The sequence below is a fragment of the Coturnix japonica genome, chromosome 4 (assembly GCF_054131305.1).
Source record: "Coturnix japonica strain WE chromosome 4, WE-NBRP24, whole genome shotgun sequence".
In the NCBI taxonomy this organism is placed as follows: domain Eukaryota; kingdom Metazoa; phylum Chordata; class Aves; order Galliformes; family Phasianidae; genus Coturnix; species Coturnix japonica.
Genome location: NC_140666.1, coordinates 47130245 through 47144291, shown reverse-complemented (window position 1 = coordinate 47144291; position 14047 = coordinate 47130245). Strand labels below are relative to the sequence as shown.

Below are 14047 nucleotides of genomic sequence, written 5' to 3'. Positions count from 1 at the left end.
TCAAGGCCGAGCCGCGTTGCGCTCCGGGAAACGCAGTTCGTCCCGCCGCTCTGCGCTGCGGGCGGCGAGGCCGGGAAACTACGGCTCCCGAGCTGCGCGGCGGACGGGGCGCTCCGCTCCGCACACACCGCAGCTTGTTGCAGCTCGGTGCCGCGGCTCCGCCCGCCCCCCGCCGGCATGTGGCGGTGTCGGCCCGGGCCGGCTGGTAGGACGCCGCCTTCGCTCCTCCCCGTCGGCGCGGCCGTTGGGATTTGAAATGCGGCCGTGCCGCTACCGGGGGCGGGAAGTGGATTCTGAGGCTCCGCGTTGTGTCCGGATCAAACGCTGCCTGTATTGAGATATTTCGAGCTCTAAGAAAGCTACACGAGAGCCGCGTTAACGCACAGCCTGTAATAGCTCAGCCGCTGTGGGGCCGCCTCTGACCTATTTTCGTCCGAGTGCGTTCAGAGCGCAAAAAGGCGGCTTTGCGCTCCTTTTTGAGCCCTTAAATTCGCTAACGGGCCCGAGCGCCGTGAGGTAACCGCGGAAATATGCGGCCGTATCCATTACTGTGCGAGTGTGGAATCAGGAGAGTAACCGGGAGGTCAGCGAGCGATTTGAGGAGACGCAGATCCCGTGTAAGCCCAACAACTGCCTGAGCCAGGGAGTGCGATTATGCTGCAGTTTGGGTTTGTGCTGCAGATGGCTTTTTAATCCGGTTGCGTAACCTGGCATTAGAGAACGAGGGTAGGTCCCGCTTACGCTCCCAGCAGTTGCGACTGAAGGATCCAGCGAGTGGAGTTAGGCTGAGCGTACAGTGACAGACAGCAGTTATGCATGAGGGCACGTTTTGTGATTAAAGGGAGAAATTGGGTTAAGAGCTGGAAAAAATACCGAACCCTCCTTTGTTACAGCCCAGCTGGGTTCAGTTCCACACCCTGCCACTGTGTCAGCTCAGAAAAGGGACGTTTAACTCGCTGCTCAAGTTCCTTGTGATTCGACCCTTTCAAAGATTATAATGATGTTAATAATAACAAACAAAGCCACACAACAGTAGGAGACCTTACCTAAAGAAGATATAGGAAGAAGTGTGAGTTCCAGGAAGTTTCCAGCAGAAATCAGGGTCACAAGTAGCAATTTCTACCAGCTTACACTGTGTCTTTTGTGATCCGTTTCATTTCATCAGATGGTTTTGACCTTATGCTGAGCATAAAATACACAGTCTGTTATGTTTGCTGTGGTCTGTTAAAATGTAGAGACTACTATGTCTCAGATATGTTCCTGATCCTCTTTATACAGTTCGTGAGCAGATAAAAGCCTGATTTCAGCCGTGCTCGCCAATATGTTAATTCCTAAGCTGAATTTCAATAGAGCAGTATCATAGTTTCATGGTTAGATCATGATAAGGCTGCAGCAGGGCTGAGAAACACAGTTCTGCTTCTTCTGTAAGCTGCTGACTTTCACACCTGTGCCCTGTCTTTCTTTGTGCCTGTAAAAGCATTTCTAAAGCTCTGTGGCAAACTGGATCTGGTTACAACTAGACCAGGGAAAAGAAAATCAGTTATGTTAAACCCACATCTGCTTTACTGCTCAGTTATATGATCATGTCCTAGCAGAGAGGGAGCTCTGATGGAGGGCAGGACTGTGTGAATGATTCAGGAACAGGGAAGGAACATCTCCTTTGGTAGGAATGCCTAAAAGCTACTTTGTCTTGAAAAGAATGCCCAGATTCACACCTTATGGGCCCTGAACTTCCTGGCACCAAGGAGGACCAGGTACAGGTGGAAGCTGAGCAGCTTACGTGCTTTGAGATGCTGTATGTCCCACTCCCACTCCTGTTCACTTTTGACTGGTTTGTATTTGAGAGGGAAGAATGATAACTGGACACATCACCTTGAATAGATTGCGAGCACACTGTAAATGTGTTGCAAGTAACAGAATCACAGAATGACCCGGGTTGGAAGGGACCTCAAGGATCATGTAGTTCCAACCCCCCTGCCTGGCAGGGCCACCAAACATACACCTTTACTAGATCAGGTTGCCCAGGGCCCCGTCCAACCTGGCCTTGAACACCTCCAAGAACGGGGCATCCACAGCCTCCCTGGGCAGCCTGTTCCAGGGCCTAACCACTCTCCTAGTGAAGAACTTCCCCCTAACATCCAACCTAAATCTTCCCTCTTTTAACTTAAAACCATTTCCCTGTGTCCTGCTATTGTCAGCCCTTTTGAAGAGTTTACTCCCCTCATGGGTGTAGGTTCCCTTCAGGTACTGAAAGGCTGCAATGAGGTCACCCCGCAGCCTTGTCTTCTCCAGGCTGAACAAGCCCAACTCCCTCAGCGTGTCTTCACAGGGGAGGTGCTCCAGTCCCCTGATCATCTTCCTGTCCCTCCTCTGGACCCTTTCCAAAATCTCCATGTCTTTCTTGTCCTGACACAGTACTCCACACCTGGACACAGTACTCCAGATGGGGCCTCACAAGAGCTGAGTAAAGGAAATATGGTTCATGACTGCATACACACCTTGGCATGATAAGGTTCACTTGGGGCTTACTACTCCCTTCCCCATTAGGTATCATTCATCTGAAGTCTAAGAGAATTTTAGTGCGCTTGCTTATGTTCAGCACCTCAAATTATCCTGTTAGCAAATACAGCACTAAGGAAAATGACTGGTGCAATTTTTAACAGTAAATGAGCATTTTATTTGTTTCAGACTGTAACTGTTCCAATTAAAAACAGATTTCCTTAATTTGCTGTAGATATTGTACAACGTCCCGTGATGTTTTTCATGGAAGAGCAACCAAATCAACAGGAAATCACTGTCTGTGTGTCAGAAATGGAAACATTTGATACGTTGTACTGTAAGTACTTTAGAGGCTGAGATCTATTTCTAACCATAAACACAGAGAACAGAGAACAAATCTCTTCCTCCTCAGCAGAAACAAAGTTCAGTCCTTTTATCATGCCCTTCTTTCTCAAATGTTTGATCCTCTCCCACTCCATTACCCACTAACTGCTGCCTCCCATTTATTGTCCAGCTGTTTAAGCATTGAGCTGAAAACACAGGAACATTAAGATTTACCTGCAAACGACTTTTTTTCCCCTTCTTTAAACTTCTTCTCTTGAATAGCTAAAATGCAACTTTGTTTCAATACTTAATCGGGTAACAAAATCTCCATTAGCACACACAGAGTTTACTGTAGAAGTAAATAAAATGATAAGAGAGAAAATCCTACCTTTAACCAAAAGAATTAAATTAGTGTAAAACTGGTGTTTTCATTCAGGTCTTTTAGTCATCCCATTGAAGCCAATATTCCTTTAGTTTTTTTAAAGCACTCCAGCTTGTAGCATGAAAATTACGAGTGTATAAGAGTTTATGTAACACGTGCTTTTATTAGATTTAAAGCAGTAAATAGGGTCCAAAAATAAACCTGGTATTTTAGGAATAATCTAGGTGTTACAGGATTAAAACTGATAAGCTTGTGTACTGTAAAAGCTTTGAAGATCTGTAATACATTCCCCTTCACAGTTTGTACCAGCTCACTTGTGCAATAAGCAAAGGACCTTCTTTTAAAAGGACTGATTTTCACATGCAAAAGAAAAAAGCATAAGTGTTGGTTCAGAAACAAGAAGCGTTCTTAGCTGAATATACATGGCAGATGTTATTTGTTGTGGGACTTAAACACTGAAATACACTTTACAAACAAAAAGTATGGGTCCTATCTGAATGCATCTTAAGTGAGACGTTTAAAATTCAACGAGTGCAAAGCCCACCCCCAGCTTTGTACTGAGCTATGTATTAGGTTACAATAATCTTTCTTCTCACAAGCTCCCATTCAAGCAAGTTAAAAGAGCACATCCATCTGTTTGTTTCAGAGTCACTGTTGCACTGATTTGTCCATCCAAGCTGCTTTAACATTTCATTTCATGTTGCATGAGATGTCAGTCAGAAATAAACCCAGCAAAAAACAACAGTAGTGCTTTTCTGAAAGGCAACATAATAACCAGGGATGTATGGCAAAAACTATCACTCCCGAAGGTTTTGCTTAACAATATAATAGAAAATTAGCTGTGAATGATAGATCCAACACTTGTGTATGATTTAAGAGTTATTTGTTAATCGCTTGAAAGGAAACAAAAAGCTGGGTCAGCTCTTTATGTTGACAGCATAAGAAACTCATATTTACAACAAATTTTTGTGGTCTCTCTCGATACCAGGAAAACAAAGCATACAGTCATTGTTACCATCTTATATTCTGAGAAGCATCATTTCCTAGTTATATAAACTTAGATTTGACATGGTCTTGAATCATTTTTTACTTTGAATAACGCATATCTTTGTAGTTTTGTCTTGGGTTCTAGAAACTACAACACTCCTTTACACCACCATGATTTTTTTTGTTTTGGGTTCTTTTTATACAAAGGAAAATGGAAAAATCTCTGCAACCGTCTAAGCCATTGTAGTGTTGATGAGGATCTTGGCAGCACAGCTGTGAGCATCTTTAGGTTTGATTACACACTTCGAGTCAGCAGCAGCTACAAAGTGCTCCTTGGGAGCAAGGTGAGCACTTCCTCCAATTAAATCTACAGTGAGTAGTTTAATAATTCTTCAGAGGATGATGATCTGGACTCAGTCAGTAGGATCCAAGTAGAGTCTAATACTAGTATGGATCCTTTCATAAAAATAAAATGAATACAGCTCTGTTTAAATGTCTTTCTGACCTCCCGCACAGTTCACTCTGCTTAAAAGATAAAGGCTTATACATCGGCAGCCTGTGCCAGTGCTTCACCACCTTCTGTGTGGAAAACTTCCTCCTAATATCTAACCTAAACCTCCCCTGTCTCAGTTTAAAGCCATTCCCCCTTGCCCTTTCCTGCTCTAATCCTTTACTTAGAAGATGATGCTAGCCTCAGCTTTCATAGTCATAAAGCTTCCAGCCTTACAGTTTCAAAGATAAGTTTGAAACAGAGTCAAGAACATTTTCTAAAATAAACCAAAAATACAACATAACCACAGAGAAAAGGTGACTCCCACTCTTTAGTTTCAACATTATGATGTTTAAACAGATATAATGGGGTTTAAAGGCTCTTTTATCTACGTGTTTGGTTGTTAATACTTATTGACAACCAGAGGTGAGACCTGATTTTGCTGTTACAACTATTCAGAGGCACCAAAACAACCAACCTTACATCTCTCCATAAGTGGCTGAGCAGATTTTTACATGATCTTGTAATTTATGTTAGAATTAGCAAAAGTAACACAATTTCTTACCTCTTAAGCGACTCTCTGTGGTTATCTACATTCATAGTTATATCGTCAAAGTCTGTTGCAAAATGAATAATATCTTTACATATTTTTTCTTTTTAATGCTGGAAAAGTTGAAAGGTGGGTTTTATGCTTTTAATATTTGTATACCTTGTGATAATTAAAACAGAAATGCTTATTAGTAATATTAAATGTAATGTAATAAAATGTAATGGTACATCAATCAAGCTAATGAACTGCAGCGTGTTTGATCGAGCAGTAGTAAGTCTTGCATCAAAATGGATTCTCTCAAAGGTTTATTTATGTCAATGTTGAGTATATGAAGGAAAGCATGGTAAGAAAAATCCCATCAGGAGACTACTCTTAAAAGCTACTTTTGTCCTGAACCAATTAATTAATTGACGTAGATAGACTCACAATGGTATTCCCTCAGCCAAAAGTGATTTTCATACCAGGATGTACTTCACATGACCAAAACTTCAGACTCAATAAGTTAATGCATGTTTCCTTATTACTTGGACAGAAGGCCAATGAGCTTATGCGTATTTTACAAGGAATCGGGCTGTTTGCATCCACTTCTCTCTATTGGCTGCAGGAGACAGAAGAATGCAGATTCCTCCTTCCTCCTTTGGCCTGTGGAATACATCTCTGTCAACTCCCCCTGTATTCTTTCCTGAAAGATTTAAGAACAGCAATTACGTAGTAAACAACTTTTGCTGTCACAGTTTACTTTCAGGTTTCTTGTGCTCAGAAGAAAATAGTGTTTCTGAATGCGAAAGGTAGAAACAAAACATTCTGTAGAAGTAAGTTTCAATATTTGTAAACCATCATCAGTTGCCACGTGCTTCTTTTTGGCAGCATGAGCATCAGTGGCTGCTCTCAAACAGGTGCTTTGGCTATTCAGGGGCTGGACTGGGACTAGAGCCTCTTTGAATCCCTTTCCTTCATATCACACCTCCAGGGCCAGACACAATCCATCCCTTTGTTTTCCTATTTAGAAGTAAAAATATCCTGGAACTAATGTCTTCCAAACAATGCAATATTTGGCTGTAGTAATTACATTTTACTTAAGTCCTGTCTACATTTCAGATAGAGAAACCCATGTTTTATGAAGATTTTGGCGAGTGGAGAGGTGGGGGCAGAAGGAACAATCCTTTTTTTTACCCACTTAAACCAATTTAGTACTGTCATTTATAACTAATCACATTTGGAAGCCCTTTTATACTGCCTGTAAGACTATCTAATGGGTGAAGAAGGGAAAAGAAAGCTATTTTCAGAATCACAGAATCATAGAATTATCAAGGTTGGAAAAGACCTAGAAGATCATCTAGTCCAACCATTACCAATACTTCCCAGCTAAATCATATTCCTCAACACCACATCCAGATGTTTCTTGAACACTCCCATGGTCGGTGACTCCACCACCTCCCTGGGCAGTGCATTCCAATGCCTGACTACTCTTTCCGAGAAGTAATTCTTCCTAATGTCCAGCCTGAGTCTCCCCTGGCACAGCTTAAAACCATTCCCTCTAGTTCTATCACCGATTACACGAGAGAAGAGGCCAACCCCCAGCTCACTACAACCCCCCTTCAGGAAGTTATAGAGAGCTATAAGGTCTCCTCTGAGCCTCCTCTTCTCCAGGCTGAACAATCCAAGCTCCCTCAGCCGCTGCTCATAAGGCCTGTTTCTTCTCATATTTGTGAAAAGAGAGGAATAACGCAAAACATAAAGAAATAAGATTTGAAGGGGAAAAATAGTACATGAGTTGAGTATTTCTTTGAATGTAAGTAAATAAATGAAATTCAGATTAAGATCGAAAAAGTTTGCTAAAATATAACAATTATTGCAACCAGGAACAGCTGGTGTTCCTAATATTATCTGCATCAGTACCAAGAGAGATTTGTTGTGTTTATTTCCTATCAGATGACCACTTCAGTTTCACTCTCTGCTCTGCAGCTGTCCCTGGTAGCATGTAATGCAGGCTGTCTTTGTTTTAAGTATTTGGTACACAGCACGAAGCCAAAACAAGTTACTGAACTTTCAGACTAAAGCAGCCTGGTGTACCAAGGCCACTGTTTGCCTATGAGCTGCTTAACTGGTTCTGCAGGCTTGACAGTAGCACGTGTAATAAAACTGTTTAGAGTGTAAATGTATTTCTTTTTTATAAAATATATATTGTGTCCCTGCTATACAACTAAAAACAGAAAAAAAAAAAGGAAAAGGTTCTAATATGTTACTTTAACATAATTCCTTATTGACAGACACATCAGCTTAGAGGACTTTTGGCCTGCTGCAGTTACATAAGTTTTATCAAAGTATGAAGAAAATAACTGCTTATATTTGGAACACTGCAGCAAATGGAGCATTGCTTTGAGTTTAGGTAAGCAGCAGCTTAGGGAGTCCTCCATCTTGCTTTTAATCCTACATGGAGCACAAGAGATGCTCATGAAATAGGCCCAAAATCACAGTTGTTGTCCGTAGACCTTGTAACTCACAGTACAAATGGAGTTCTAAATCGGTGACCTATTTAAATGCTTTTAATGTCTTGGATTTTAAACTTTCAATTTCCTACAACAAAAAACGCTGATAATCTAAAGCTAAATCTGCTTTGCCTTTCAACAGCTTGCATTGCTATTTGTGAAGTTAGTTAGGTGATATTAAAAGCATGAGTGGTTATAACTCACTTTCATTACTCATCCAGTAAACAGCGACTTCTCACATCTGTAAGAGAAACCATGTCAGCTGCAGACTGCAATGAATCAAGAATGATTACTTTCCAATTTCACTGCCATTAATGCCACGTTATGGCGCGCTCCATACAGGAATTCAGGTAATAGCAGAGTCTAGGGGGAGAGACAGTGGGCCTGCTTCATACAGAGGAATGAATTTAAGCTCACACTGTCATTGTACATACGCTTACACCAGAATAAAAGCTCAGTCTGAGTTCTGGTCATGCAATTGGGTCTGCAGTTCCCTCACCTGAATCACTTCTGTTGCAAGCAGAACAGATCTGTTGATTGAAACGTTAATTAATATTCAAAGAAGAGGTTTTCATCACTATATTCCCTAATAACGATACTCAGAAAAGCTGACGACGGTGCTCTTGGAATCTAGGAGTAAACTATAATGCTCTGCTCGCTCAGTTTTGTTGTCCACCACACACTTTTCTTTAAGCCAGTTTTTCAGCTCTGTAACCTGCTCTTGCCCCTTTGCTCATCCTGTCTTTTTCTACCCAACGTTTCTAGGCACTGCACTGCTTATCTTTCCACAGACAGTCCTCTGAAGATTAAGCGAAGTTAACAACAGCGCTCAAAATTGCAATTGTGGAGCAGAAGAGAAACACAAAATGGCTTGAGAACAGGGAACTATAAAACTTAACAGTCATTTCATGAGCTGAATTATTCAACTAGAAGTAAGCCTGAAGTCTTGGAGTTTACGCTTCTTACCCACAACTGTCATCCATAAATTAACCACACGGACTGACCCAAGTCAATACTGCACAGATCTGTGCTTTAGAAAAGTAGCAGCGATGGAATCTCTTGAGACAGAATTTGTGGTTTCGTCTGAGAAGGAACAGTATGGTCTAATGAGAAAAAAGAGTGACAGCTTATTGTGGAACTCAGCACACAGAGAAACACTTTTCCAAGTATGATGGTTCTGTAGAAAGATGGTTTTGGAGCTGCCAACTTAATGAAAATCAGTATTCTTGCATGGAGCTTTCAGCATCAGCACTGCCGCAGAAAGTGTCCAGTATCATATTCAAGCATGGAAAATTATCAATACTGCCTTCCTTGTTGGAGGATGGACAGATGGTAAAGACTCCAACTGTTAGGTTTGTTATGCTGCCCTATGTTACATGACATAGCATGCTGTAGCCTTCCATGTTTAGATTTAATTGCACAAAGGCTTTCTTTTTTGGAGAAGATAATCTAGGGAAAGGATGTTTTAAGAGGAACGCAGAACAAAACTAGAAACAGCTTCCTTAAACCATCCGATTAAATCATTTAAAAGACAGGCAGGGCTCATTTGTCCCATGCCACTAATTAGACTGTCTTACCCTACCTGCTTTGCCACAACTGTTTTCTTAAGAGTACATAAGAAAAAACTGTCCAAGTATTTTATTTATAGGGGTAAAATATGTCATATTCTACTCTGCTTTCCACTGTTAGAAACTGTCTCTGAACAGTCCTGGTTACTATTCAGCAACACACACGAACTAGAGCTCTATACTCTACGATAACTATATGATTATCTACTTTAGAAGCACCAGTATTTATAGGACTGCTTCCCAAAAGCTGGGGTAGCAATATGTTGTCCTGTCAATTGCATTAGCAGGGAATCAAAAGCAGGACTGATTCTGATGGAGTTAATCTTATATTTTCCTGTAGCTGAAAAAGACGCAGGAGGCAGCACTACCTTTGTTGTCATTTGAATGCCCTGATACAGAGAGTTCAGGGTATGTCTGTTGAATCACAGAATCACACAGAATCACAGAATGAGCCGGGTTGGAAGGGACCTCAAGGATCATGTAGTTCCAACCCCCCTGCCTGGCAGGGCCACCAAACATACACCTTTACTAGATCAGGTTGCCCAGGGCCCCGTCCAACCTGGCCTTGAACACCTCCAAGGACGGGGCATCCACAGCCTCCCTGGGCAGCCTGTTCCAGGGCCTAATCACTCTCCTAGTGAAGAACTTTCCCCGAACATCCAACCTAAATCTTCCCTCTTTTAACTTAAAACCATTTCCCCGTGTCCTGCTATTGTCAGCAATATGTGAACAACAAAAATGTTTTCTTTTTCCATCAGACCTACTAATGGTCGTGTGATGATTCATTCTGCATACATTACTATTCCACTGTCTGCTACAAAACGACTTTATTAGCCAGAGAACTCTGCAAGAAACTGTCATACGCAGGTGGTTCACCACAAAGTAAATGAGTAACCATCTGGCAGCGTAATTCACTAAACAAAGTCACGCTTTCCAAGTAATACTTGAAGCAAAACAATTTGTAAAGGCCACATATAAAGAAATAAAGTACTCCTCGCAAAGCGGCTCTAGGCCTTCACTGAGTTCACTGCTACAGAACAGACAGCATTACTCCACCATGGAGGGGTAATGGGTTGGTTTACGGCAATAAAATACTGGAACACAGGATATTCCCTGCATAAATGTTTATTTTAGGAGATAAGCGTAAGCTTTGCTTGTAGGTTACATGCTATTAAAAGGAATAGCCACAGAAGTGAGGTGCTATAAGAGCTCAGATAAGCAACTTCTGACGGGCTTTGACATCTGCCATGGGAACACACCTCTGCACAGCTCTGCCAATTCATCGCCCAACCACACTCCTTTTAAAGCAGGTTCTGAGCAACTTCCACTTCACATTGCCTTTCAGGGCTGCATTTTGAGCAAACACATAGAGATTAATACGAAAGGAGGACAGAGGAAGCATTTGTTCCCATATTAGCAACGTTCTGTGGGAACATGTCTTTGTCAGGATGAAGAAAGACGAGCTTGAAGGACTGGGCCTGAGAAATGCTCCTCATTCAATGCTTCTGGCCTGCCCAGGGAGGTGGTGGAGTCACCGTCCCCAGCAGTGTTCAAGAGGCACATGGATGAGGAGCTACGAGATACAGTTTAGTAGCTTGTGTAGTAATGGTGATAAGAGGATGGTTGGACTGGATGATCTTGTAAGCCCTTTCCAACCCTGTGATTCTATGATTGTAATGCTGAGCAGATCTGGCACAGAAGGGACTTCAGAGGTTGGGTCAGACACACCAATCTCACACCCACAACCGGCCCGTGCCCAGGATTGCTCAGGGCCTCCTCCTGCTACACTTTAAAAACTGTTATTAGTTTTACAGCTGAAAGAGGTCAGTACCACTGAAGACCTAACATCCTTACTAAGCAGAAGCAGCCCGTCCTACAGCAGCATTGTAGCTACACTCGGACGAAGCAGGAGTGTTGGGAGCTTCTTTGGGGAGCATGTGGCGGGATGCTAAATGGGGAGCGAAAGAAGGAGACTTCTACCAGCAGGACCCGACTTGCAGAGCGGGGCCGAGATCGCAGCGGAGCAGCCATCGCAGCCCAGAAGCGGCGGTTTCTCTCCCAGGCACAAAGGGCCGCGCTCCTCCCGGCGCTCCCCCTCAGAACAAGGAGCGCTGTCCTGCACCCCGTACCTGCCACCCTCCTCGCGTTCCCCTTGGCGGCCCCACACAACGCGGCCCAGGAGCGGACCCCGCGCAGCCCGAGCCGCCAACAGCGCCGAGCTCCACCACCCCACACGGACACGGCAGCTCCTTTCGCCCCGTACCCGGCTTTGTATATTTAAACCACGCTGCAGCATCCCGCTCCGCCCAATCACGGCGCGCGCAGCTCCCGGCGGCGAATGGCGGCCCTCCCCGCGGTTTTTTAAACCGTCCCTTTCGACCAATCGCCGCCCGGCTGCCTTGGCCCCGCCCCCCCGCTCTGCTCACCCCAACCGGTTCCAGCGAGTATGAGCGCTAACGACTCCCCGCGCTCCACCTAACCGCGGGGCCGCCGCGGCCGTGACGTCACGGCGGAACGAGCCAATGGGCGGCGGCCGGAGCCGGGTCGGGCGGGGCCGTAGGCAGTTTGAACCGGCGCGGCGGCCAATGGGAGGCGGTGGGCGGGGCCCGAGGCGCGGCGGGTCAAGTTGCTGTGGCGGGCAGGGGCTGCGGAAAACAAGAGGCGGTAAGTGCGCCGCCGGGCAGGCAGGCAGGCAGGCAGTCCGCAGGAACCGCGCACGGAGCACGGCCCGCACGCAACGCCGACGCTAAAGCCCTTCAGCCAGGCAAGGCCGCGCCGCCTCCGCTGCCGCCGGGTTCTCGCGGAGCGCGGCCGGGAAGGACGTGGGCGGAGGGAGAAACGAGCGGGCGGCGGGAGGAGCGAGGGAGGCGCGGAGCCGGCGGCGGGACACGGCGGGTGGGGCTGCGGCCGCGGGGAGGGCGGTGTCGGCGGCACCAAGGGCAGGGAACGGGCGGGAGCGCGGGGATCGGCGGGGAGCGGGCGGGCGGCGGGGCAGGGCAGGGCAGGGCAGGGCAGGGCCGGCCCCGGGCGGGGCGGGCGGAGCGGCGGCCGAGGGGCGGGAGCGCGGCGGGACCCGCCCGGTAGTAGCGCCGCCCTCACGGTGCCGCTCCCGCCCTCCTCCTCCGCAAGGACCCGCCGCCGAGCTCGCCATGGGCAAGGGCGACCCCAACAAGCCGCGGGGCAAGATGTCCTCGTACGCGTACTTCGTGCAGACGTGCCGCGAGGAGCACAAAAAGAAGCACCCGGACTCGTCCGTCAACTTCGCCGAGTTCTCGCGGAAGTGCTCGGAGCGGTGGAAGGTGAGCACGGGAGAAGGGCGGCTGCTGCGCGGCACTGGGGGCGGCGGGGCTAAGTCTGATCCCGCCCCCCCGCGCCTCTCCATTGCGTGTGTGTGCAGACCATGTCCAGCAAGGAGAAAGGGAAGTTCGAGGAGATGGCCAAGGGAGACAAAGCTCGCTACGACAGGGAGATGAAGAACTACGTTCCTCCCAAAGGAGAGAAGAAGGGGAAGAAGAAGGACCCCAACGCTCCTAAAAGACCACCGTAAGTGTTCAAATGGCATTAAAAAAGCCCCACAACATGCATTCCGTTTGCCTCTTACTTGCTTAAACATCATTTCTTGTTTCAGATCCGCGTTCTTCCTTTTCTGCTCTGAACACCGTCCAAAAATCAAAAACGATCATCCCGGTTTGTCTATTGGAGACACGGCAAAGAAGTTGGGTGAAATGTGGTCTGAACAGTCGGCCAAAGACAAGCAGCCCTATGAACAGAAGGCTGCAAAGCTAAAGGAGAAATATGAAAAGGTACACTGAGAATAACACAATAATCAGGACAGTTGTAGAAATCACTGTAAATGTGACTTTAGTTTTGCCCCTAACCTGCATATAGTTCACAATTCTAAATTGAACTTTGCCAGGCTTCCACGTGTATGGAAAGGGGTGGCAAGGAGCCCTTGTGGTGAGCCTGAATGTGGGATTTCTGTATGTCTAAGGATTTTATAAGTGCTTTGCTTCCAAAAAAATGGGTCACCTAGTTGGAAATACGTGCAGTGATGTTCCAATTCATAGGGCTGTACGGATTAGTGTATGTACTTTCACCAGAGGGTGAAAACATGAAAGTCTGAAGGTTGAAAATCCACTTCTCCACGCACGCTGCAGCATTAAATTAGTATATAGTTGTCATCAGAGTTGCATCAGCAGCATCTAAGCAGCATCTTTCTTACAGGATATTGCAGCGTACCGTGCCAAGAGCAAGAGTGATGCAGGAAAAAAGGGCCCGGGTAGGCCTGCAGGATCTAAGAAGAAAGCAGAACCAGAAGAGGAAGAGGAGGAGGAAGAAGATGAAGAAGAGGAGGAGGAAGAAGAGGACGAGGAGTAAATGAACGCCCTGCTGTAAAGATTTATGCTCCAAAACCCAATATTTTGCTAAGAATGTGAACTCAAGTGCAGCTCATTGTTAGCTTCAGTATAAAAATCTGTACAGATTGTGTATAGGTAACGTGGTTCTTTGTAGGGAGACCTCTATTTCTAAAGTAAGTAGTAGCTGAGCGCTGCTACAGTTCAGTTTTAAAAGAGAAAGTTGTGGAATGTTTCTGCATATTTAATGGTTTTGTTGAGATTCAGTGAATGATAGCCAGGTGTTTCTTTTTTTTAGCTAAGTAAAATAAAGGAGGTGTAGCTTAATAGCTGAACTTATATTTTGTAGCATATTCATTGTATTACTTTTTTAAACAATTTTGTAATAAAATGTTGTACATGA

The 14047-nt window shown here is 45.3% G+C and overlaps 1 protein-coding gene and 1 long non-coding RNA gene across 4 annotated transcripts; both read left to right on the top strand.

Moving 5' to 3' along the window:
- Nucleotides 1-282: 282 nt before the first annotated feature.
- LOC107313485 (uncharacterized) lies at nucleotides 283-10295 on the top strand. Of its 2 annotated transcripts, none has more exons than XR_014945337.1 (3): nucleotides 283-617; nucleotides 2735-2836; nucleotides 8487-10295. It is a non-coding gene; the product is annotated as an uncharacterized LOC107313485 (long non-coding RNA). The 2 variants fall into 2 exon arrangements; XR_014945336.1 differs by having other exon boundaries at nucleotides 589-726; nucleotides 8487-8624.
- Nucleotides 10296-11902: 1607 nt separating this feature from the next.
- On the top strand, nucleotides 11903-14047 carry HMGB2 (high mobility group box 2). 2 transcript variants are annotated; one of them, XM_085545111.1, is made up of 5 exons: nucleotides 11903-11953; nucleotides 12419-12588; nucleotides 12687-12832; nucleotides 12918-13092; nucleotides 13514-14047. In XM_085545111.1, the coding sequence occupies exons 2-5, from the start codon at nucleotides 12439-12441 to the stop codon at nucleotides 13664-13666; spliced, it is 624 nt and encodes a 207-aa protein (XP_085401237.1). In that variant the 5' UTR covers nucleotides 11903-11953; nucleotides 12419-12438; the 3' UTR covers nucleotides 13667-14047. The 2 variants fall into 2 exon arrangements, with proteins under 2 accessions (XP_085401237.1, XP_015717321.2); XM_015861835.3 differs by having other exon boundaries at nucleotides 11939-12053.